General features: G+C 41.2%; 1 protein-coding gene across 1 annotated transcript in view; it reads left to right on the forward strand.

Annotated features, from left to right (window-relative positions):
* The window catches only part of LOC124805422, a 56,415-nt gene extending 34,470 nt beyond the window's left edge, over positions 1–21,945 (forward strand). The window contains exon 2 of the mRNA XM_047265984.1: positions 21,853–21,945. Coding sequence (XP_047121940.1) covers positions 21,853–21,945 — 93 coding nt within the window. The remainder of the gene's footprint in view (positions 1–21,852) is intronic.
* The last annotated feature ends 413 nt before the right edge of the window (positions 21,946–22,358 follow it).

The raw sequence follows: 22,358 nt of genomic DNA on the forward strand, positions 1-22,358 counted from the left end.
CATCCCTGGACGGTCAATACCGCGGTTCGATCGTTTCATCATTGTTACTTTGTGCCAGGAAGGGCTCTCAACAAGGGAAGTGCCCAGGCGTCTCGGAGTTGAACAAAACGATGTTGTTCGGACATGGAGGAGATACAGAAAGACAGTAACTGTCGATGACATACCTCAGGCTGCCGAAGGGCTACTATTGCAGTGGATGACCGCTACCTACGCATTGTGGCTCGGAGGAACCCTGACAGCAACGCCACCATGTTGAATCATGCTTTTAGTGCAGCCACAGGACGTCATGTTACGACGCAAACTGGGCTCAATAGGCTGCATGATGCTCAATTTCACTCCCGAAGTCCATGGCGAGGTCCATCTTTGTAACCACGAAACCATGCAGCGCGGTACAGATGGGCCCACCAACATGCCGAATGGACCATTCAGGATTGGCATCACCTTACCTTCACCGATGAGTGTCGCATATGTCTTCAGCCAGACAATCGTCGGAGACGTATTTGGAGGCAACCTGGTCAGGCTGAACGCCTTAGACACAGTGTTCAGCGAGTGCACCAAGGTGGAGGTTCCCTGCTGTTTGGGGTGGCATTATGTGGGGCCGACGTACGCCGCTGGTGGTCTCTGAAGGCGCCGTAACGGCTGTACGAAACGTGAATGCCATCCTCCGACCGGTAGTGCAACCACGTCGGCAGCATATTGGTGAGGCAATCGACTTCACGGATGACAATTCGCGACCCCATCGTGCACATGTTGTGAAGCTACATCTCTCGACTAGATTGGGCAGCATGTTTTCCAGATATGAACGCTATCGAACATGCGTGGGATAGATTGAAAAGGGCTGTTTATGTGTTTATGTACGATGATGAGCCCCCCCTCCCAACCACTCTGAAGGAGCTACGCCGAGTCACCGTTAAGGGGTGGGACAATCTGGACCAATAGTGCCTTGATGAACTTGTGGATAGTATTCCACGACGATTACAGGCACGCTTCAGTGCAAGAGGACGTGCTACTGGATATTAGAGGTACCGGTGTGTACAGCAGTCTGGACCACCATCTCCGTAAGTCTTGCTGTATGCATGGTACAACATGCAACGTGTGGTTTTCATGAGCAATAAAAAGGGCGGAAATGATGTTTATGTTGATCTCTATTCCAGTTTTCTGTACAGGTTCCGGAACTCTCGGAATCGAGGTGGTACAAAACTTTTTTTGATGTGTGTATCAACAAAAATGTACCAGTCTTTCATTTCAGTGTTTCTTATTACTGAATCGGAAATCGTGAGGCAGCAGTACACTGATGGAAAAAAATCGCAAAACCAAAAAGGAATTGTGCAACATAAACGGAAGTTGGTAAATTTGGCAGGCATGTGTTTACATAGCGCCAGTTGCATAAGAGTGACGCTAGTAGCATGACTAGGAGGATACTATCAGAAGTCTGGTCTCGTTTTTAATATTGTGCACTGCAAAAGATGAGGTATCTACGTTGTTGCATCTGTAGTCCGTCTGCTTGGACAGTGACTGAAATTCACACCCCATGTTGTTAGTTGGACCTAATCGTTTTGAATTAATGAACCGTTCTTGGGTTCTTCAATGGTCACTCTCTCCATTAGTTCTCAGCACCGTTCCCTTAGTCAAAATTATAGCAACGGGGGAAACAAATCAGACACAAACATCTCTCGTATACACAAAAAACAATTTCTTTAAAAATAAAACATCCTACGAAATTTGACACACGCAAATTGACAATTTACGGCACACATAAGTATCCTTACCTTAACTGTTTACAAGAACGAACTGGTAGCCTGCTGGTAGTGCAATTCGACACCACGTGGGTGACCGACACCAACAGCATTTTTTTTTTTTTTTTGTACGCAGCCCACTGATCATTCTTGTTTTCAATCCATACTATTATTCACACGCACAACCTATTATTTACCAATGAGTTAGGACATGGAACCACGTGTAGTTTGCTGCTTGCAAATGGGAGTAGTCATAAATCAAAAGGACCGTGCACAAAATTTATGAATTGGCCAAAAAATCACGTCACATGCGGTAGAGCCTTAAGTAACTCACACAAAACACATGCATATCGTAGCAGGTTTCACACGGAACCATCGTCTAAATTTCTCATCAGCAGTTATGACTACGTGTTAAGCTAGGGTGGGTGAGGCCCCATGTTACTTTAGCAAGACCAGTAAGAAATTTAAAATTGCAAAATGCTATTGCTAAAAGTGGAACTATATGATTGTTACTTTTGCTGCTCTCGTGTACTGAAAGCACTAGCTGATTGTATTACTACAAATGGATAACGTGAACCCCCATGCTCACCTATGGAAAAGAAACCCTAAGTGAAAATTTTTATTTTACAGGCAAACTTTCTCAAAAAAATGAATGGTCGTAACGATAAGCTAACTGCTTCCATCCTGAAAAAGAGCGTATTGATATCAAAATAATAAATTATACCTCATCCCACAAAGAATTTGGCGACAAAGACGGAGATGGCCCTCGATTCCGTCCGCTCAGTTCAACAGCTTCCCCCAGAGTGTCCCTGTCATGGCCGCCCTCAGCGGTTGTTCTCCTCCGCCCTGGAGGGAAGGGGAACCTGTTACCAACCCCGAACTATCCCTGGCAAACAGGTGCATCACCGCTGCCTTTACCCCAAATTTATGTTGGCACTAACCAACCTACAGAGTGACCACATCTCTGCCTTGCCACTACCAGCAGACGAACTCTTAGTACAAACTCAAAGCGAGTTAACCCAAAGCAACGTAGAGGGATTAAGGAAAGGAAGTGCATTTACGTAGCTATGAATTAAATAAATAGGTAGTCCACTTCTTCACTCGAGTTATAACATTTCTTAAATTTGGAAAAATGATGAGAGCATCTCAAACATCGATAGTATTCAATATAATGGGATGGCGCAAGCTAATCATAATGAGATGGTACAAGCTGTTCCCTCTCACCCTTACGTCTTGGTACACGTTGTATCATCCAGTCCCTTATTACTGGCAGTCTTCTCGACATATCTCTCTCGCCTCGTCGAGTCTATAGAGAACTTCCTCATTTCTTTAGCTTTCAGCACACTTCTATTGCACCACATCCCAAACGCCTCGAATGTCTTCTTTTTCGGTTTACCCACAGTCCACGATTCATTTAGATACAATGTTGTGCTCCAAACCTAAATCCTCAAACTGAAATCAATCTCTGATACTAACAGACTTCTTTTGCTATTAAACTCTTTCTGTGGCTCTGATGGTTTGCTTTTTATGCCCTCTAGTTTCGTCCGTCATGTGGTACCTTGATTCGAAGCTTGCAGAATCCGTCTACTTTGTGGTCCCCAATTTTGATATTAAGTTACTATTCTCACTTCTGTTATTCCTCATTTCTGTAGTCTTTCTTCAGTTTATTCTTGATTCATATTCTGTTCTCAGCAGACTGTTCGAACCATTCGGTACCTTATGACTGATAACATCCGATATAGTTGTAATAGGTTTTTTTTATTTTGCGATAAAAAGAAAGCACAAACGGGTTTAAACACAACAGTCCCATCTTCAGGTGCATAGAATATTCTTTCTAGCCAACTGACAGAGGTTAATACAGCGATTCTCATGGTATGTAAGCAGAAAATCCATCTCATATATTCCTTGGCAGGAGGGGAAACACCTCAAAGAGAAGGGCAATGTTCCATCTTTAGAAGTGTCGTTAACATACTTCCTTACAAAGCAAGATAACCGGACTTCCGCACACAGTACTGCATACGCGTCCCTCTAATACCGTACCAGTCACACAGTCGCTTTGTGCGGAGGTATGTCAGTGGCACCCTTAAGCCTGGACCATCGTCCTGCTCTTCGAGAAGTTTCCTGTCCGGCCTAGGAATATATGAGACGGTATATTGATAATTTTTACTTATGGACCGTCTGACAGCAACTGAATAAAACACAATTTTAGTGCCATACGCGTTTCGCCTTTATTTTCTGCAAGGCATCATCAGTGGCCTGGAATAAGTACATACGTTAGCTATTTAATTTACATTTTTGTCACTGTGCCTATAGGTTATAAACAGTTCTGGTGGTTGGTATTTCCTACTAAGTAGTAATGTTTTGAACTGTACTTACAGGTTGTGTGGACAATTTCTTACATATTACGCTCCTGTTACATTTTTGGTGTTCTTCTTCTTATGAAGGCCAGTTTGCGGTTTTTTCCCACATTCCACAGCACTATGAACGAAACGCTTGTTTCAATGCAATGTTTGGGTTTCTGTTGCCGACTGTCGAATGTTTTTTCCAAAGATCGAATATTATTGCCAAACTTTCGAATGTAATTATTGAAGTATCTGTGATCTGTTCGTGTATGCATTTGTGTATATACAGGGTGTTTCAAAAACGACCGGTATATTTGAAACGGCAATAAAAACCAAACGAGCAGCGATAGAAATACACCGTTTGTTGCAATATGCTTGGGACAACAGTACATTTTCAGGCGGACAAACTTTCGAAATTACAGTAGTTATAATTTTCAACAACAGATGGCGCTGCAAGTGATGTGAAAGATATAGAAGACAACGCAATCTGTGGGTGCGCCATTCTGTACGTCGTCTTTCTGCTGTAAGCGTGTGCTGTTCACAACGTGCAAGTGTGCTGTAGACAACATGGTTTATTCCTTAGAACAGAGGATTTTTTTGGTGTTGGAATTCCACCGCCTAGAACACAATGTTGTTGCAACAAGACGAAGTTTTCAACGGAGGTTTAATGTAACCAAAGGACCGAAAAGCGATACAATAAAGGATCTGTTTGAAAAATTTCAACTGGGAACGTGACAGATGAACATGCTGGAAAGGTAGGGCGACCGCGTACGGCAACCACAGAGGGCAACGCGCAGCTAGTGCAGCAGGTGATCCAACAGCGGCCTCGGGTTTCCGTTCGCCGTGTTGCAGCTGCGGTCTAAATGACGCCAACGTCCACGTATCGTCTCATGCGCCAGAGTTTGCACCTCTATCCATACAAAATTCAAACGCGGCAACCCCTCAGCGCCGCTACCATTGCTGCACGAGAGACATTCGCTAACGATATAGTGCACAGGATTGATGACGGCGATATGCATGTGGGCAGCATTTGGTTTACTGACGAAGCTTATTTTTACCTGGACGGCTTCGTCAATAAACAGAACTGGCGCATATGGGGAACCGAAAAGCCCCATGTTGCAGTCCCATCGTCCCTGCATCCTCAAAAAGTACTGGTCTGGGCCGCCATTTCTTCCAAAGGAATCATTGGCCCATTTTTCAGATCCGAAACGATTACTGCATCATGCTATCTGGACATTCTTCGTGAACTTGTGGCGGTACAAACTGCCTTAGACGACACTGCGAATACCTCGTGGTTTATGCAAGATGGTGCCCGGCCACATCGCACGGCCGACGTCTTTAATTTCCTGAATGAATATTTCGATGATCGTGTGATTGCTTTGGGCTATCCGAAACATACAGGAGGCGGCGTGGATTGGCCTCCCTATACGCCAGACATGAACCCCTGTGACTTCTTTCTGTGGGGACACTTGAAAGACCAGGTGTACCGCCAGAATCCAGAAACAATTGAACAGCTGAAGCAGTACATCTCATCTGCATGTGAAGCCATTCCGCCAGACACGTTGTCAAAGGTTTCGGGTAATTTCATTCAGAGATTACGCCATATTATTGCTACGCATGGTGGATATGTGGAAAATATCGTACTATAGTGTTTCCCAGACCGCAGCGCCATCTGTTGTTGAAAATTGTAACTACTGTAATTTCGAAAGTTTGCCTGCCTGAAAATGTACTGTTGTCCCAAGCATATTGCAACAAACGGTGTATTTCTATCGCTGCTCGTTTAGTTTTTATTGCCCTGCAGAACGACTTGTGTCCAATAAACACAGCCGTTCTCACCTCAGATGCCTGGAGAGAGCCACGAATCTGGCGGCTCATACTTGCTGCTACTAGAGGTAGCAGCTCACCCCTTTGTGACTGGTTCCTTGCCACGAGTGGCAGGTCACTCCATTCGACTCGAGACCCCATTGCACCGCAGATGGCTTGCTCGACCCATTTACGACAGCCTCGTGCCAACCATCTGTTAGACAACGAGGTTATGCTTCAGAGGTCGTCAAACCTATGGCTGTGGTTATAACTGAGTGAATGATCTGCTACTGCTATGTGATGACTGGGAATGGAGTAATTAATTGTAGATGGATTTGAGTATCTGTGGATTGTGACAGCAAGCCACCCATGTGTGTGACGCCATCAACGCACTGCCTTCATTCATGAGTACTCTCCAAACGTTCAGATTCTGTGTAATATTGTGCGCCTGGTGTTCTTCATCCTATTATATGTATCCTGAAATAAATTTACCGGTACACTGGTACATAAAAACGAACGTGAAGAGGCTTGTAGACAAGTGCGCTCGTGTATTTTCTTGTAGTTTACTTTGGAACCAGCTTTACCCTTATAATCCAAGGTATGATATTCATCAGACGATGAGTACGTGAAACGAAAAGCAAAAATGATACCCATGTCCCAGTTAAAATGTCCCTGACGAACATGTGCTACAGGTGAAGCTCAGCACAATTTGTCCACAGCTCGTGGTGCGCTGGTTAGCGTTGCTATCACTGGGTCACGGGTCCCGGGTCTTATTACCGGCTGGATTGGAGATTTTCTCTGCCTGGGGACTGGGTGTTTGTTTGGCCATATCATTCTATCGTCACCATCATCATTGGTGACAGCGGCTTGCTTGGATTGCGTAGAAATTGGACTGGGTAAAAATTGGGACTTTGTAAGGGCACTGATGAAGGTGCAGCTTAGCGCCCCACAAACCAAACATCAAAATCATCAGCACAGTTTCTTCAGCATCCATTTTATTCGCAATGACAAGGTGATGTTACACAGCAGTTTATCCCTAAACTCTTACGAAACGTTTAATGTCATATGCACATCCTCATGGTCCATGTACTCGACCCTTTAATGCTGCCTAACAACTGAAGATGATATTTAGTATTGCAAATGACTGCACAACTAATTTAACTCTTCTCTTACATTCCTTTTATAACAGTTAAGGCAGTCATTTCCAGCAGTAATGGCGAGCTTTTTGTAGGTGGCTCACAATACGGGAGATTATGTGAAGGATCAAGCAGACTAATAAATTCGTTCAGTGCTGAAAACTACCCTTCAAAGCAGGAAAATAATGCAGAATTCGCTTGGTCCCAACTCCTCTCGACGGTCGAATGAGGGGCGGCTATCTGCGTAAGAGACAGTCTTGCTTGAGGCAATGGGAGGATTCCTTTCAGGAAAGATTGGAGCCTAAGCCAGCTCCAGCTTTCAGAGAAGGTAGTCCGTTAGTACAACCGTTTGTCTCAGCAGACGTGCTAAGCAGGAAAGTTAGTTTAAAACACCTGTAAGCAATTTTCTGACTGGAGAGCACGTTCTTTCTTGTGTGTACCTACGTGTAAGTCTATCAATTCGTCAGCTACAGAATCCTGTCATGGACTGGGAGAAGTTTTCTGTCTTCCTCCCCATACCTTGAAATTATTGATTAATGATAATAAAATCCCAAGGAGTACGAGTTTTTTTTTAACATTACTGAACGGAACTCGCAATGACCGCTGCAATTTTCCACCGATTTTACTATACCTGTACAAACAAGCAAGTTACAGGTGGTTAAAATAGATCACACTTATTGCTAGCAGAATGAAGAATAAATACTTGTGGACAGGCGACTGAGAAGAAAATACTTGCTGCCAGATAACTCTTGCACCCATGTGGATGTTTCCATTGTAGTTCCGAGTGCAGAGGTCAAGTCAGACTCAACTGTTACCACCGCTGCCTACTGCATTCATTCTGCGTGAGAGTGGTAAGAATGAGCTTTCAATAGTCACCAAGAGTTGCTTGCTTTTAATCACATTCCATTCTTGCAGTATCCACGACTTATTATCGTGATTATATACTTACTGTGCTCACTCACCTGACACAAAGATAGATTACAAGAACACAATCCTTCGTTCTTTCATTAAATGTTCACTTGCTTATCTCAGTGAAATATATGCTTCATGGTAATAAACTTTAAGTCTTACAGTGACTTCTATGTCCCCCCTCAGTAATATATGCATGAGTAATGTGGTACATATTCAAGCACAACAGTATTTTTTATTTACTTTCTTGATTAAATGAAATTTATTTCTATTTGGAAAAGATATAATATGAAATATGTTATCTGGCTTTAAAATGTAAAATCATTAAAATGATACCAGTTAAAATGTAGTGGAATAGAGTGAAAAACGAACATCTTAGTCAAATTAATATTCGTGGTTTTACTGACATCCTTCACTTGTCACTTTCCTCTTCGTCGTTCCTCCTCATTTTACACCACTAATGAGTTTATTTTTATTACTTGTTAACGTTAATCTGTCTTTTATATCATTAACAATTTAACAAGCGGAAATGTGGGTGAGTGTTGCATAAACCTCAGGACATGCATTTCAGGTTTCATATACTTCTGGGGTATTATCTAATGCACAACCCAGTTATATTATTTTATCCGTATTTTCAGAAAATAAGGATATTTATTTAGTGTAATTTTATTCATTTGCTCTGAGGGGCAAGGGTTGGTTGTTGGTAGTATATATTTCGTTTATCACTCAAAAGTATTTAATAATGTTACCCAAGGATACAAAGGAAACTATGTCATGTACACATATAACGATAAAGCTGTCATCAACCTGAAAAGCTGTTCGAACTCGACAGTAATTTTCTAGCCATGGTCCCGTTGCTTTCTGCGATTTCTCAACTCATTTATCCAGTCTGCTGTGAGCGGCCCTGTAGTTTAACAGGTTATACGAGTCATAATTCGACTTCGCATTACTAACATTAACAAATCATTGACGAACTTGAAAAAACAGCTACGTGTAAAAAAAGTCTTTGAACCAATCTCGGATTGGTATTTGGACCGTCGTGATTCGTAATCGTACACTTACCCACTGAACAGCCGAGCAAATTGGAAATCATAATATTCACACGTTTATTAGTTATTGAAACAGACCGTCGCACATTAATAAAGTTAAAAACTCTTGAGGATTTTTCAAAATGAAATATTGATGGTATTTTATGATGAGACTGAAGCACTTCACTGCAGGCAATTGCTATTAGAACGTCTACTTTGAAAGGATAAGCTGGAGATACGACGATAAGCTTAGGGTGGCAATGGTGAGGGAGGAGGATAATTTGGGCTTGACAAGCCGTAACATTTTGCTATATACCACTGTGGTGGGCACGTAGGCTTTTCTGTTCTTGTCTAATTACAGTTACGATTTGCATCAGCTGTGTAGGCAACTACTGTTTTTAATAATTTCTTAGTCTGAAAGGTTCAAAATTCGTCGTTACATGATGAAGCAGTAATTCTACTGAGGTTAGGTGAATGCGAATAATAATCGACTATTCACATTTTAGATGTTCTCTAGAAAGGGACCTTACATTAAGTTATTTCCACCTTTTCTTATTTAACTGAATTTGCTTTGGAGTTAATAATCTGTTTCAGATGAAAACACACTCCTTTTTTACCGTTGGTTTTTCAGGATTACTTCGTTATATTTGCCCGGCGTCTCATTGCAGTTGGAAAGTTCTACTCATCTATGTACATGTTGTTTACATTTATCAATTGCATAGGATTTGCTGCAGCGGTCGACGTAGATACTTGCGTGATGCCCTCACTAGTTCACATATTTCTGTTAAACATTTAATTTCCGTTGGCTTTTCAGGATTACTTCGTTATATTTGCCCAGCGTCTCATTGCAGTTGGAAAGCTCTACTCATCTATGTACATATTGTCTACATTTATCAGTTGCATAGCATTTTCTGCAGCAGTCGACGTAGATACTTGCGTGATGCCCTCACTAGTTCACATATTTCTGTTAAGCATTTATGACTGCTGTGGCAGTGGTGCTGCGTTACGTAAGCTGGAAGAGGTGGCAAAATTATCTTAACTGCGTGGCGACACCCATCTCATCTTACTCTTCTCCCCTTGCAAGGCACCGACGGAAGGTCGTATTGGCAGATGGTTCCCCTTGTTCGTAGTAGATAGTCAAATGATTTACTAAAAAGAGCGGAAAACTGTCACAACACGACCCACCATTTGAAATGACTAATCTTTCCTAAAAGAATATTTGTTGCATCGCTCTGTTTCTGGCGGTAGCTATTGCTATTGGTATTGGTTGCTATTTATCAGCCAATACACAGACGGTTAATCCAGGTTGTGGAATGAGGCTGGAATTGTCACCCGATGATGTCCCATACTGCTTGATTGGAGACAGATCTGGTGATCGAGCAGGCCAAAGCAACATGTCGACATTTTGTAGAGCGCTTTGGGTTACAACAGCGGTATGTGGCAGAGATTTATCGTGTTGGATAACACAGGCCGGAATGCTGTTCATGACTGGCGTACAGTATTGCAGTCAAGGTTCAAGGTTCGTGGGATGAGCACAACAGTGTTCGTGCTCTCATACGAAATCGCAATATCGCAGAAGGAACATCCAGCTTTTCGTACCCCTGCTACACTGTCTCATTCTTACTGGTTATAGAGCTGATAAATGTCTCTTAACTAACATCAACTCACCTCGTTCAGTCTCAAAGGTAAACTATCGCTCACGAAATTTTCAGTGTGTATTTAAAACAAACATGATTTGCATTCTCATAGTGGCTCTACTGAGTTGTTTCAGCTTTTTTCCGTCAGTGTATGCGGAATAAAAGTACCTATTGGGTGACAAATCTTCCATTTTCATGACGGAGAGATTCAGCGAAAGATATAGGAAGTTAATACACCAGAAAATGTGTTTGTGGTATTACAAAAACAGACATAGAAAAATGGTGACTGGTCGCTGCGCTGAGAGAATTAATTTATGAGCGAGTGAAAACATTTAAACATATTAGGTGGATGCGAGATCGAGGACACAAGCGTACGACATCGCTTCGAAACGGTGCTATAATCTGAAAAGCTGCAACACATATTTCACTCATTCAAAGTTTTATTTCAGCGGTCGTTTAACCATTTCTGTCGTCGTTCGTATAAAATGCTGTGCTCTGGTGCCTCTATGTTGATCATAGTGTATGCTAACAACAATGCTATGTCACCAAAACCGTCGAGGACCGTTGCCTAGCAATTATTTCCGTAGTCTCTCGAGTACTAGAATTGCCTGTCCGAATTCACTGTTTGAGTTATTGAGTGAAAGAAGCTTCAGCTTTGATTCAAGTGTTGTAGAGTGAATTTTGTGTTTCGAGAACAACTATCGAAACATTTTTAAGTTGTTGGGGAGCTTTAGAAGCTTTGAGCGAAGCGGACACCCAGATTCAGAACCGAGGGGCGTTGTACCTGCAAGAGGTATTAGCTATTCGCGTATCTCTCAGTTATTTATTCACCTTTCGGAGTCTTCTGTAGTTAGAATATCGTAGAAGATTTGTCTGTGTACTTAGTGGAGAAATATTAGCAGGTTGAAGCATGTGGTAGAGTGTGATGTTACTAGCAGAATATCACGTGAAACACCATTTTGTTTCAATTTTGCGTGGAGATTCAAGTATTAAGTACTTGCTTTTTCAGACAGATTTCTATACTTTCTATTTGGCGTAGTTCATGCACTTTCATTTTGTGTTCTCAAACTAATTTCTTAGTTCCTCAATGGCATACGTGACAAGCGCATTGACCTTTTCCACCCGTTTGCTTTGATCCATGACATCCGATGTGACGTCATGACTTTATGTTGAATTGGATGTAAGCGGACTGTTATTAAAAGTTAGTTTGTGGTTTTGTTACTTACCAGTGTAATCTGTGATGTCTGTAAACTATGCTGTTATTCCAAATACGTCGCGACATCGAGGGTTTGGTTTGGGTGGAACCTGAGACCACAGATTAAACTGCCGTGGAGAAACCAGTAACGATTATATTTTCATTCTGTTTTCCGCATATCGCACGATTTCCCAGGTTAAGGGTGGGTAAGACCTTAAGAGAATAAGATAAATTTTTGTGAGTGATTATGATTATAATTTGATTCTTATAGTTATTTAGCTGTCTTTTTAATATGGGAAGTTCGTCGAGAGTGAGGTTAGGCCTAACGAAATTGCATTGCTAATGGTAATGTTGTTGATAATTTTTAATTAACAAATATTTGTCCGTTTTTCGAATGTTACACTTTGAGACGCTCTGCTTGCTTTTAGTTCGTAGTATTGTTTAGCTGAATTGGATCGAGGTTGTGGTATTTATTGGTGAATTATTTGTTTTCGGTTTTTGAGCTCCTTATTTCCATTTGTAGTGTGATTCCAGTGTTTCGTTCTTCTTTTCTTTCGGTTTATTCTAAGGGAAATTGTGTACACAATTTTTTGATTGAGTTGATGTTATGTGGGTGTTTTGTATTACTGTCCTCGGTTTAGGAATAGAGTTCACAACAGTCGATGTGTATGTCTTTCTCTTTTGTTAGCTTTACTCTGGAGAAATTTATGTGGCTCATCCTTGCATAATGAGATTCGTGTGTGTGTGTGTGTGTGTGTGAGTGTGTGTGTGTGTGTGTGTTTGTGTGTGTTTGGGGAGGGGGTCTTTTTTGTACATACTGCGATACCATTTGTATGTTATTTTCTTATATTTTTAGGAATATGACGGAAAAGTTCGTATGCGATATTTCTCCATTATTTTGTTTGGTGGAGCTGTGTGTGATATCGCTGTCTTCGTTTGAGCTTCAGGTCAAGTGAAGAATTCGATTCCAGTTCTGTCATTTTTGCAGTTTTTTCTTTTTATGTTAGAGACATTTGTAGGGGACCTGCTATCGCTGTCTGTTAAAGCTATATAGGCCCAGCGTACGCTGTGATTAGGCTGGTTTTTTATGTTTTCGTTTGCGTTATTCCGGAAGAATGTGTGTGTGTGCTATTTTCCAGTTAAGGTGTTTTGTGGATCTGTCTAGCACCACTGTCTTCACTTCATCTGTATTGGTCAAGCGAATTATTCGCATCTAAATTTGTGTTTACTATATAATTTCGTTCGATTTATTCTAGAGAAGTTCTAAAATGTTCTTAGGTTTAGCAGGCTTTTTAGTATGTCTGCATCCACAACTCTCCCATTCCTGCTATTGTTCCGATAATTTCATTTCATATGGTGATTCAAACAGTTTCCATGGTATTTTGTTTGTTAAGAAGTGCGTTATACAATACACAACGGTGTATTTTAACAGAAACGATCGATTTCGGTCTAGGACCAGGCCATCATCTTGTCCAGAAACTGTGTCAGCTATCCGTCTGAGTAAATGGAATCGCAGTTTCAGATGTACAGTGATCCGTCGTTGATACTCGCTGTACATTCATTACATTACGTCCATTTAACTTCGACAACGTTTTTTCCCAATATTCCATATATCAATGATGCAGCTTCGTACAATTGCTAACTGCTGTACCAATTAAACAAACGCATAGGAGAGATGTCGTTTGGAGCCGATGATTTTTTCTGGATCTAGACAGAAATCGTTCGTCTGTAATAAAATATGCCGTTGCAGCTGTCTGTTGCATATGGCGGTTCTTAACATTCATTAAAGCTGTACAGCACCACCTACACAAAATGTATTATGTTTGCTTTTGGTCGTAATGGTCTATATTGCTGTCGTCGTCTTGGAGAATGTCATCGGGCTCTTATTAAATGTTATCTGTGGTTGTCGTAGTATCTTGTGTAAACTATCCACTTTACTCCAAATATGAGTCGTGGGTCAGAGCAGACGGATAGAATTGTAGCAAAGGTCTATTCCTTTCAGTTGCTCTTATTAAATGTTATCTGTGGTTGTCGTAGTATCTTGTGTAAACTATCCACTTTACTCCAAATATGAGTCGTGGGTCAGAGCAGACGGATAGAATTTTAGCAAAAGTCTATTCCTTTCAGTTGCTGAGATTCACATCGACAACGATGTTAGCGATCTTTCTCGCTTGTCGATTACACATACATAGTGTCTGTAGTCATAACAGGGTCATGCTGCTGGAATTTTCTTCCGTCTCTGAAAACGAACACGTTTTGGAAACTGATGCCAACTGTTTTCTGTCATACTGAGCTGACCTTCCACATTAACAAAGGAGTGTAACTCGCTTATTGGTTAAAGAAAATTGAATTAAGAGCTCGGAGTATTTGTAATTGGTAAATTTTTTGTGAATTTATTAGTTATTCGGGCGTTTTCATGCCTTAGACGCTGCTATATATCTTTCAATAGCAAGGCATGATGATTATGTCGTCTGACAGATATTTAAATTGCTAAAAATTTTACTGCAAACCTTATTTACCTATAAAAGATGAGTTCTGTATTTGCTGGGATTGCTATTAGTGGGGTTGCTATTTAATGTTGATCACAGGGTATGCTAACAACAGTCCGCAGCTCGTGGTCGTGCGGTAGCGTTCTCGCTTCCGACGCCCGGGTTCCCGGGTTCGATTCCCGGCGGGGTCAGGGATTTTCTCTGCCTCGTGATGACTGGGTGTTGTGTGATGTCCTTAGGTTAGTTAGGTTTAAGTAGTTCTAAGTTCTAGGGGACTGATGACCATAGATGTTAAGTCCCATAGTGCTCAGAGCCATTTGAACCATTTATGCTAACAAGAATGCTATGTCACCTAAACCGTCGAGGACCTTTGCCTAGCAATTACTTGCACATTTACCCAACCACTTGAAATAACGATAAGAATTCGTCATGTGAGTTATTGAATTAAAAAGGCTCCAGTTTTGATTCATATATTCTGTTGTCACACTTTGTGTTTGAGTTCAAATAACGAAACATTTTAGCGTTGTTGTAGACTTCTAGAAGCTTTGAACGAAGCAAACGCCCAGCTTCAGAAGCGAGGTGCAATGTTTCCGAGAGAGATATGAACTACTGACTTAAGTGTCTCCTGTTTACTTACCGAATAGAATCAGATACAGTTTCAATAGCGAATAAGCTTATAAATGACTGGATGTGTAGCGGCGAAGTACTGGAACACTAAAAACGTTACGACGTAGTGTTATTTGATTTCGCGGTGTGTAAAATGAAGAAAAAGGAAACAGTTCCATTCACTTTCCAGTACATTGTTTCAATACTTCATGCAGCTACAAAGGTTACGAGAGAAAGTGACTTACAGGGACAGATCCCTTTGCTGAGGTTTTCACAATTTTAGTTGCTGGAATCGACTATCCTTTAATTTAGTATTTAATTTCAAAACGAGATCGGCGTCACCTATCTGTCACCAAAGCTGTTATATTCTACCTTCTGTGAAGAAGAAGGCAATACGTAAACAAGTTCCAGCTGCGTGCAGTAATAATGAGTTGACATGGCACCATATCAAAAGTATTTTCTCTTTCTGTTGCACAAAGAAATTAAATTAATACCTGTGAACATCGTTAAATGATAATTCCGTTCGGAGTTTATAAGATGTATTGGCGTTTTCTTAATTGAAATGTCGCTGGTTAAATTTCAATCACAAATATGGTTGTTACGTCGTACGTATTGTTGAATAGTTCACATGGCGATGAAGAGTGATTCTAGGTTTAGTGTTGAACTTAGGTTGTTGATGACTCTGCAAAAAAGAATAAAATGCGCAGCCCGGTGGGAATACACTGACTCAGACAACGGGTATTTGTAAAAATCGTAATCTCCGCAGACACTGCGGTGAGATTTGCGATTTAAACCACCACACTGTTGCGTAGATTATTTACTAGTAACTTCATATCACCAACAAGATGTTCCCTTAAGTACTCACTAATTAATTTCCGATTCTGCCTCACGGTGACATATTGAACGAACGGATGGTAGTAATCAAATCGTGGCCTAATGTCTGTCCAAATGCGTAGTTTAAATAACTATACTTGGTGTATCCCTGAAACTAGTGTAACGATGCACTGTCTTCCAAATAGTACTGTCTGTCTGTCTAATAGCGATAGCCTTAAATAACTGCTATCGAAACAAAATTATCCATTGAAGAATAAATGTACCTCGTAATGAACACACATTTGGCTCTCATCAAAGAACTTGTGTTATTTTAATTCATATGTTAGGAATTAGTAAAAGGGAAGTAAAATAATGAATTCCTCACCAGTCATAAATGGATAATATTTTTCAAGTAAATCAATGATATTTAATCGATCTGGATGTTACAGATACTTTGTAACACTGACAGCTCTTGTTATTACAGAAGTTAAATTTAAAGTCGTGACACCACGGTCTCAAGTTTTTCCTTGCGATACACTTGTGACACATCAAAATAAGATTTACTCGTGGACGCGGTATGGTCGTATCTAACGTGCTGCCCGTTATCGTTGCAGCAATGTTCCGAAGCATCAAGGCGTTTTTCTTCCGGTGTATGGGAGGGAAGAAAGACGAAGGTCTGCGACTGGACAAGACTTTGGTCGCTGCTCCAGGTAGCTTTGAGGTGAGCCACATCACGTTGCGTTCCTGATATCATAATAAGCAAAGCACTAAAGTTTTAGAGCTGCATCATTGTCGATAGCGTGGTCAAAAGGTATTACAGACTGTCACGATTTACTGTAAATCAATCTGCGGTTCGCCATTAACATCCCACGTGACAATTCATTATAAATAATACATCTAAGAAACTAACCTCTATTAGACTATTGACTATGACGATTGTGTGTTGGTTTCCGTGCTAGAAAGCAGTACGTATATTGAAAGAGTGAGGTTCAATGTACTAAAACAGTAAAAACTCAACAAAGAATTAAAATGTAAAAAATGTCTAGAAACCTTACTTACACACGCACACACACGCAAGCACGCGCGACTACACACACACACACACACACACACACACATATATATATATATATATATATATATATAACCAAAATTATATTTAATACCATTTCGTTACCTAATAATAAAAGTGATTGCGTTTCACTAGTTTAGTAAAATGATCTAAAGTACCAACTAAGAAACTTGTTACGTCAGAACGAGCCTCAGAAGCCCCAATGGCACTGACCGACCGTCACGTCACATTCAACACATAGGCTTCGCTGGCTGCAGATATCGAGGCATCATTGTTAGTTTTCGTCACCGTATCTAGAATACAGCCACAGATGAACGTCACTGGCGAATGGATGGATTTCTTCATCACTGGAGGGAAACGGAATTTGCTGGTCACTCAGCAACACACCAAAGCCTTCAACCTCGTCTCCAGAAACACATTAAATTTTTAAAATTTACCATGTCTCAACTTCTAGTAAAATAAATGACTGGTCCCCTCTTAAATTCAGTACTGCCTTCTGATCAAAAGATTACGTGCACAGAAAATATGGCGTATAAGAATATTTACGCCATAGTCATTACAGATTTAACTATCTTCTCAGCGGACTATGAAGGCATTAGTTAGAAATGAGACATTGGTTACAAATGTAGCCTATTCAGATAGGAGTCAAGGTGACTTCAGTGTGTGAAAATGTGGTGTCACCGCCAGACACCACACTTGCTAGGTGGTAGCCTTTAAATTGGCCGCGGTCCGTTAGTATACGTCGGGCCCGCGTGTCGCCACTATCAGTGATTGCAGACCGAGCGCCGCTACACGGCAGGTCTAGAGAGACTTCCTAGCACTCGCCCCAGTTGTACAACCGACTTTACTAGCGATGGTTCACTGACAAAATACGCTCTCATTTGCCGAGACGATAGTTAGCATAGCCTTCAGCTACGTCATTTGCTAGGACCTAGCAAGGCGCCATTACCAGTTACTATTGATACTGAATCATGTACCGTCAAGAGCGACGCTCATCATTAATGGATTAAAGTTAAGTATTCCACCAGCCACGTCCATTCTTCTAAAGTCTAAATTCCTTGTCCTGTTCCAGACCTCACGCCAGCCTGCGTGAGCTAAAACGCGTGCCTTTCGGCTTCCTCTCATACCCGGTGTTGGCTCTCCTGCCAACCCACAACAGAAAGTGTTACATATAAGGCCAGACATGGTCTGATGATTGGGCAGGCACGCCTATTCCAACAGTCGTATGTCTTTCTCACCTGCAGGATAATGGCACGTTCTCTCGATGGGTTGGTTGCTCACAGGCCTCCTTGGCTGCATGATATGCTTGCTCTTTTCCCCACATCACACAGGCTCCAGCTTCTCTCCTCCGTGTTACTAGTATAGTATATCACCACTTCTGGCATTAGATAAGACGAAGTTGATAGTCTAGCCGAAAGCCTATTAAAGGGTTGTAACAACTCTACTGACGGCCATTAAAATTGACCAAGCGGGAAGTTGTGTCTGGCATCAGTCAAGAATGCCTGGACTATGATGCTGATACGTAGGCGCTTGAGAATTGAAAAGACCCTATCAAATTGTAGAGAATTATGCTGAAATTTCTTGTAAAAACGGAGCTTCACAAAATATGCGTCCAAGACAAGTGACTACCTGAAGACAACATTGCTAACCATCTGGTTACTCTACGAGTTACCTGATAACTGATCAGAGAAATGTATTCCTGAATTTCAGACTTCTAAGCCAAAGGTTGTTTTCGGAGGAGTCAGAGAACAGAGAAACTGGAACTGTCAGTAAAAATTGTCACAGTCCCACTCAAATCCTTTCCAGAAAAGAATACACCAGAACAGAGAATACAAAGGTCAATGGTGGCGCTGTACCTTCAATAATTCCTCTGTAGCCATTTGTCGCTCCAGCTTAACAGTTCGCCCATAGCATAATGGTAGCTATTACAGCCGAACAATGTATACTCACCATCACTATCTACAGGCCCATACATTCTTAATAAGTGCTACACGCCGTAACACCTGTACATATTAAGAAGTATCGCTATATCTGAATTATAAAAGTATTCTTTATGATAAAACTAATATGTTCTTTTCCAACATGAGCGCCAGTTTACAGTTGACGTGGACTTTCTCGAACTGCTGCAGAAACGGCTGCAGGAAGAGGAAGAAATCCGTGTTGCTCCGGTGAGTGTAAATTAGATCTGCATATGGAACAATAGCGTTTGGTTTCAAAGTGTATTTTTCGTTTCCTGTTCACATGATCGCTCACTCACGAACGTGATACTAGTTAATGCTCTGTTTCCCGGTATTTTGCCGAGTTGTTTGTATTTTGTACACAATTCTTCGAGGATCGTCCCAGGGTCTTCCTCGGGTGCGGCGAATTTTGCTGTTACGTGCACTCACTGCCTGCGCGCCAACCAGTCCGGAAACGCCTCACGACATGAAGACGGCTCCAATCAGTCGTTGAAATATAGTGCACAAAATAGGGAAAAAACACAGCAAAATTTCCGGAAGTATATCATTAGTCAATCGCGCCTAGAAAGCCTTAGATATCACGGGATATTAGTTATGTGTCAATTTGCTGAGATGTGGGGAAGAGTGACGTTACTTGGATATTAAGGTGAATCCCTGTATTCATCAACATAGGGATACGCCTGTGGCCTTCTCTGCCAGGGCTTCATCCTCCCTCCACTTAACTCTTCCCCGCACTTTCTTTCAAGATTTTTCGCCTTGATGTTCGTCTCTTGATTATCTGTGTTTCTCTAGCCTTGTGGTTTTAGGCTGGAGGCTTTAGTGTGTTTCAGAGCGGCTGGCTCATCCTTTTTTATTCTTGCGATCAGCCAACCCACGCCATCTGCTGTATTTTTTAATACTTTCTACGGCATTTGCTTCATTTAGTGATCGTTTTCCCCCTTTTAGCTTGCTTCTACCGTTTTCTCTTTGTGTTATGTTCCCAGTTACTTTTACGACTTTTTTACTTTTCCAGATCCCTTTGCGGAATGGTTTTAATTGAGACCCTTTGGAGTAAGGAAATGGGGACTGATGACCATGTAGTTTAGTCTCTTTATTGTCCAAACCAACCAAAAAACCTACAACTGAAGGTTGCGTAATTTGCGATAAATATAACACTTTGTTACACTCGGACATATGACCAAATAGCGTAAACTCTGTATTATTATTACACACGTTGGACATCATAAAACTAAATATGTCTTTTTCAACAGGACCGTCAATTTACACTTGACGAGTTCTTTATGGAGCTACTGCAGAAACGTCTGCAGAAAGAAGAAGAAATCCGTGTTGCTCCGGTGAATGTAAATTAGTTCAGTATAGGGAATAATGGCATTAGTTTTCAACGTGTACTATTCGTTTTATGTTCGTATCAATACTCTCTTACGAAGGTGACAGTAGATAGTGCCCTACTTCGGGTGTTTTGCCGAGTTGTTAGGATTTGTGCAAAATGCTTCGATGACCGTGACTGGAGTGCAGCGAGCTTTGCTTGTGCACTCGATCCCTGGACTCCACCTAGTCAGGGAATGTCATTTGACCTGAAGGACACGGCTAGGTCGGTCGTTGAAATGTTCTGCATCAACAGGAACAACAACTCGGCATAACTCCCAGAAGTACTTCAATAACCAATCACGCAAACAAAAAACTTTTACATCATGAGACATTAGTATTTGTTTAGTATTATTAGTTGGTCAGGCATGGACTGAGCAGTGATAATACTTGAATATTAAAATCGATCATTGTACAAATATTATCAATAAATGTAGCTAGAAAAGGTATTGATAAATGTAGCACTTCGTAAAAAGCGGCCATGTTGGGACCTAGCACATGTTTTGTATTACTCCACATGTTGGATATCAGAAAAGTAATAGGTTCTTTTCCAACAGGAGCGTCAGTTTACGCTCGACGAGTTTTTTGAGGAGCTACTGCAGAGACGTCTGCAGTGATAAGAAGAAAGCCACGCTGCTATGGTGAGTGAAACTTCGATCTGCAGATTTTAGTTTCTATGTGTATTTCTGGTTTCATGGCCACATCGTAACTCCCTTCAGAACGGTAACCTGCGTTTGCGTTATTTTTCCGACTCTAGAATTTTACGTTTTTAGTATCACTAAAATGCTGTCAGCTTAGGTACAGAGACACGCCTACAAAAGCAAAACTCTATGGTCGATAAGTAAATTCTGTTGTACTGAGCTGTGAGTGGTTATCACGATGCTTGCAACACTATTTTTCTACAACGGTTTTGAATTGTGAACGGATACGCAGCCTTTTTTGACAGTCTATTATTTCGCCCTGCTATTGCTAGGTTCTACGTAATCTTAAGAATGAACGGTACAATATTTTTTCCTACCCTTTCACAGTATGGAGGGAGTTTCAGAAAAAATTCTTATCTCCTCCCGTCCATGAAAGAGTTAGTTTTGAGTATAGTCTCACGTTGATCAACGTATGCTGGTCTTTTGGTTCTGTTCTATTATACTGCATCAAGGTTTACCTTTCTGTCATATAATTATCCATTACATCCTCGGGATTTCAATTCAGTATTTTGGGAACTAGTTTTAAGAAACTCTACGTTTCTGACATAAGTGCATATACCAACAGTCTCAGTTGCTTTCGTTGCTTTATGTGTAGAATGTAGTTCAGTCTAATGCCCATTATAAAGGTAGAAATATTCTCATACTTGTGACAGCCACCTGCCATCATGATACAATGATCAGAAGGAACTGTACTCAGGGAACAGGATAGAGGCAAACAGTCATTGCTGGTTGTTCTCACATTTAAATTCTTACTTATAGTACTTAACAATCTTGAGTTAATGAGTAGGGGAGAAAGAAACATCGGTACACTATACCCGTATATGGGACACTAAACAGTTTTAGAAAATATATTTGTCCTTGCAATCTTTTACTACACTTATGCCAATAGTTATAAACTAGTAACTCCATTTTGTGTCTATTTTACAGTCTGAACAATATCGATACAGAAATCGACCCTATACTAGCCTCGGGTCCTATAATAATTCTGAAGATTTCTTTACATATATCAACCCAACATAATGTGATGACGTTTTTAATTCTGAAATTTAAATTTGTCTACAGGTCACTTCAGTGGTCTCTCCGCCAGCCCACGGAGGCTCAACACTCCACACCACGCTGCTCTTCATAGCCACCACATCTTACGCTGCCTGCTGAGGGCGCCGTCGTCAACACGGCTCGTGAGGAAGGCCGTCTGGCTGCTGAACTATTCGACCACGATACCGTGGCCAGTACCACCTGAAACCAAAGTTGCCGTTTCAATAAAACTTCGGCTTAATGGGATAATATAGTCTCGTTATGTAATTTAGTTCTAGTGAGTTGCTATTATGGTAACACGCGGGCCTCACATTTGAATTGACAGTGGTAAAAGTCAATAATTCGTCCATCAATATATATGGTTTCGGTGGTTTCTTTAAGGATGTTTCCCTCGTAATTCGACTCGTACGATTTTCTTGAAAATACGAGATCGGTTTGTTATTACCTCTTCATCGATGGACGTTAGGTCGGAATAATTCCTACTTCTTTTCTTCATTGAGTAAGAGATTCATTTAGGCGATTTTTTTAAAGCT

Source organism: Schistocerca piceifrons, chromosome 7, assembly GCF_021461385.2.
Source record: "Schistocerca piceifrons isolate TAMUIC-IGC-003096 chromosome 7, iqSchPice1.1, whole genome shotgun sequence".
Taxonomy (NCBI): domain Eukaryota; kingdom Metazoa; phylum Arthropoda; class Insecta; order Orthoptera; family Acrididae; genus Schistocerca; species Schistocerca piceifrons.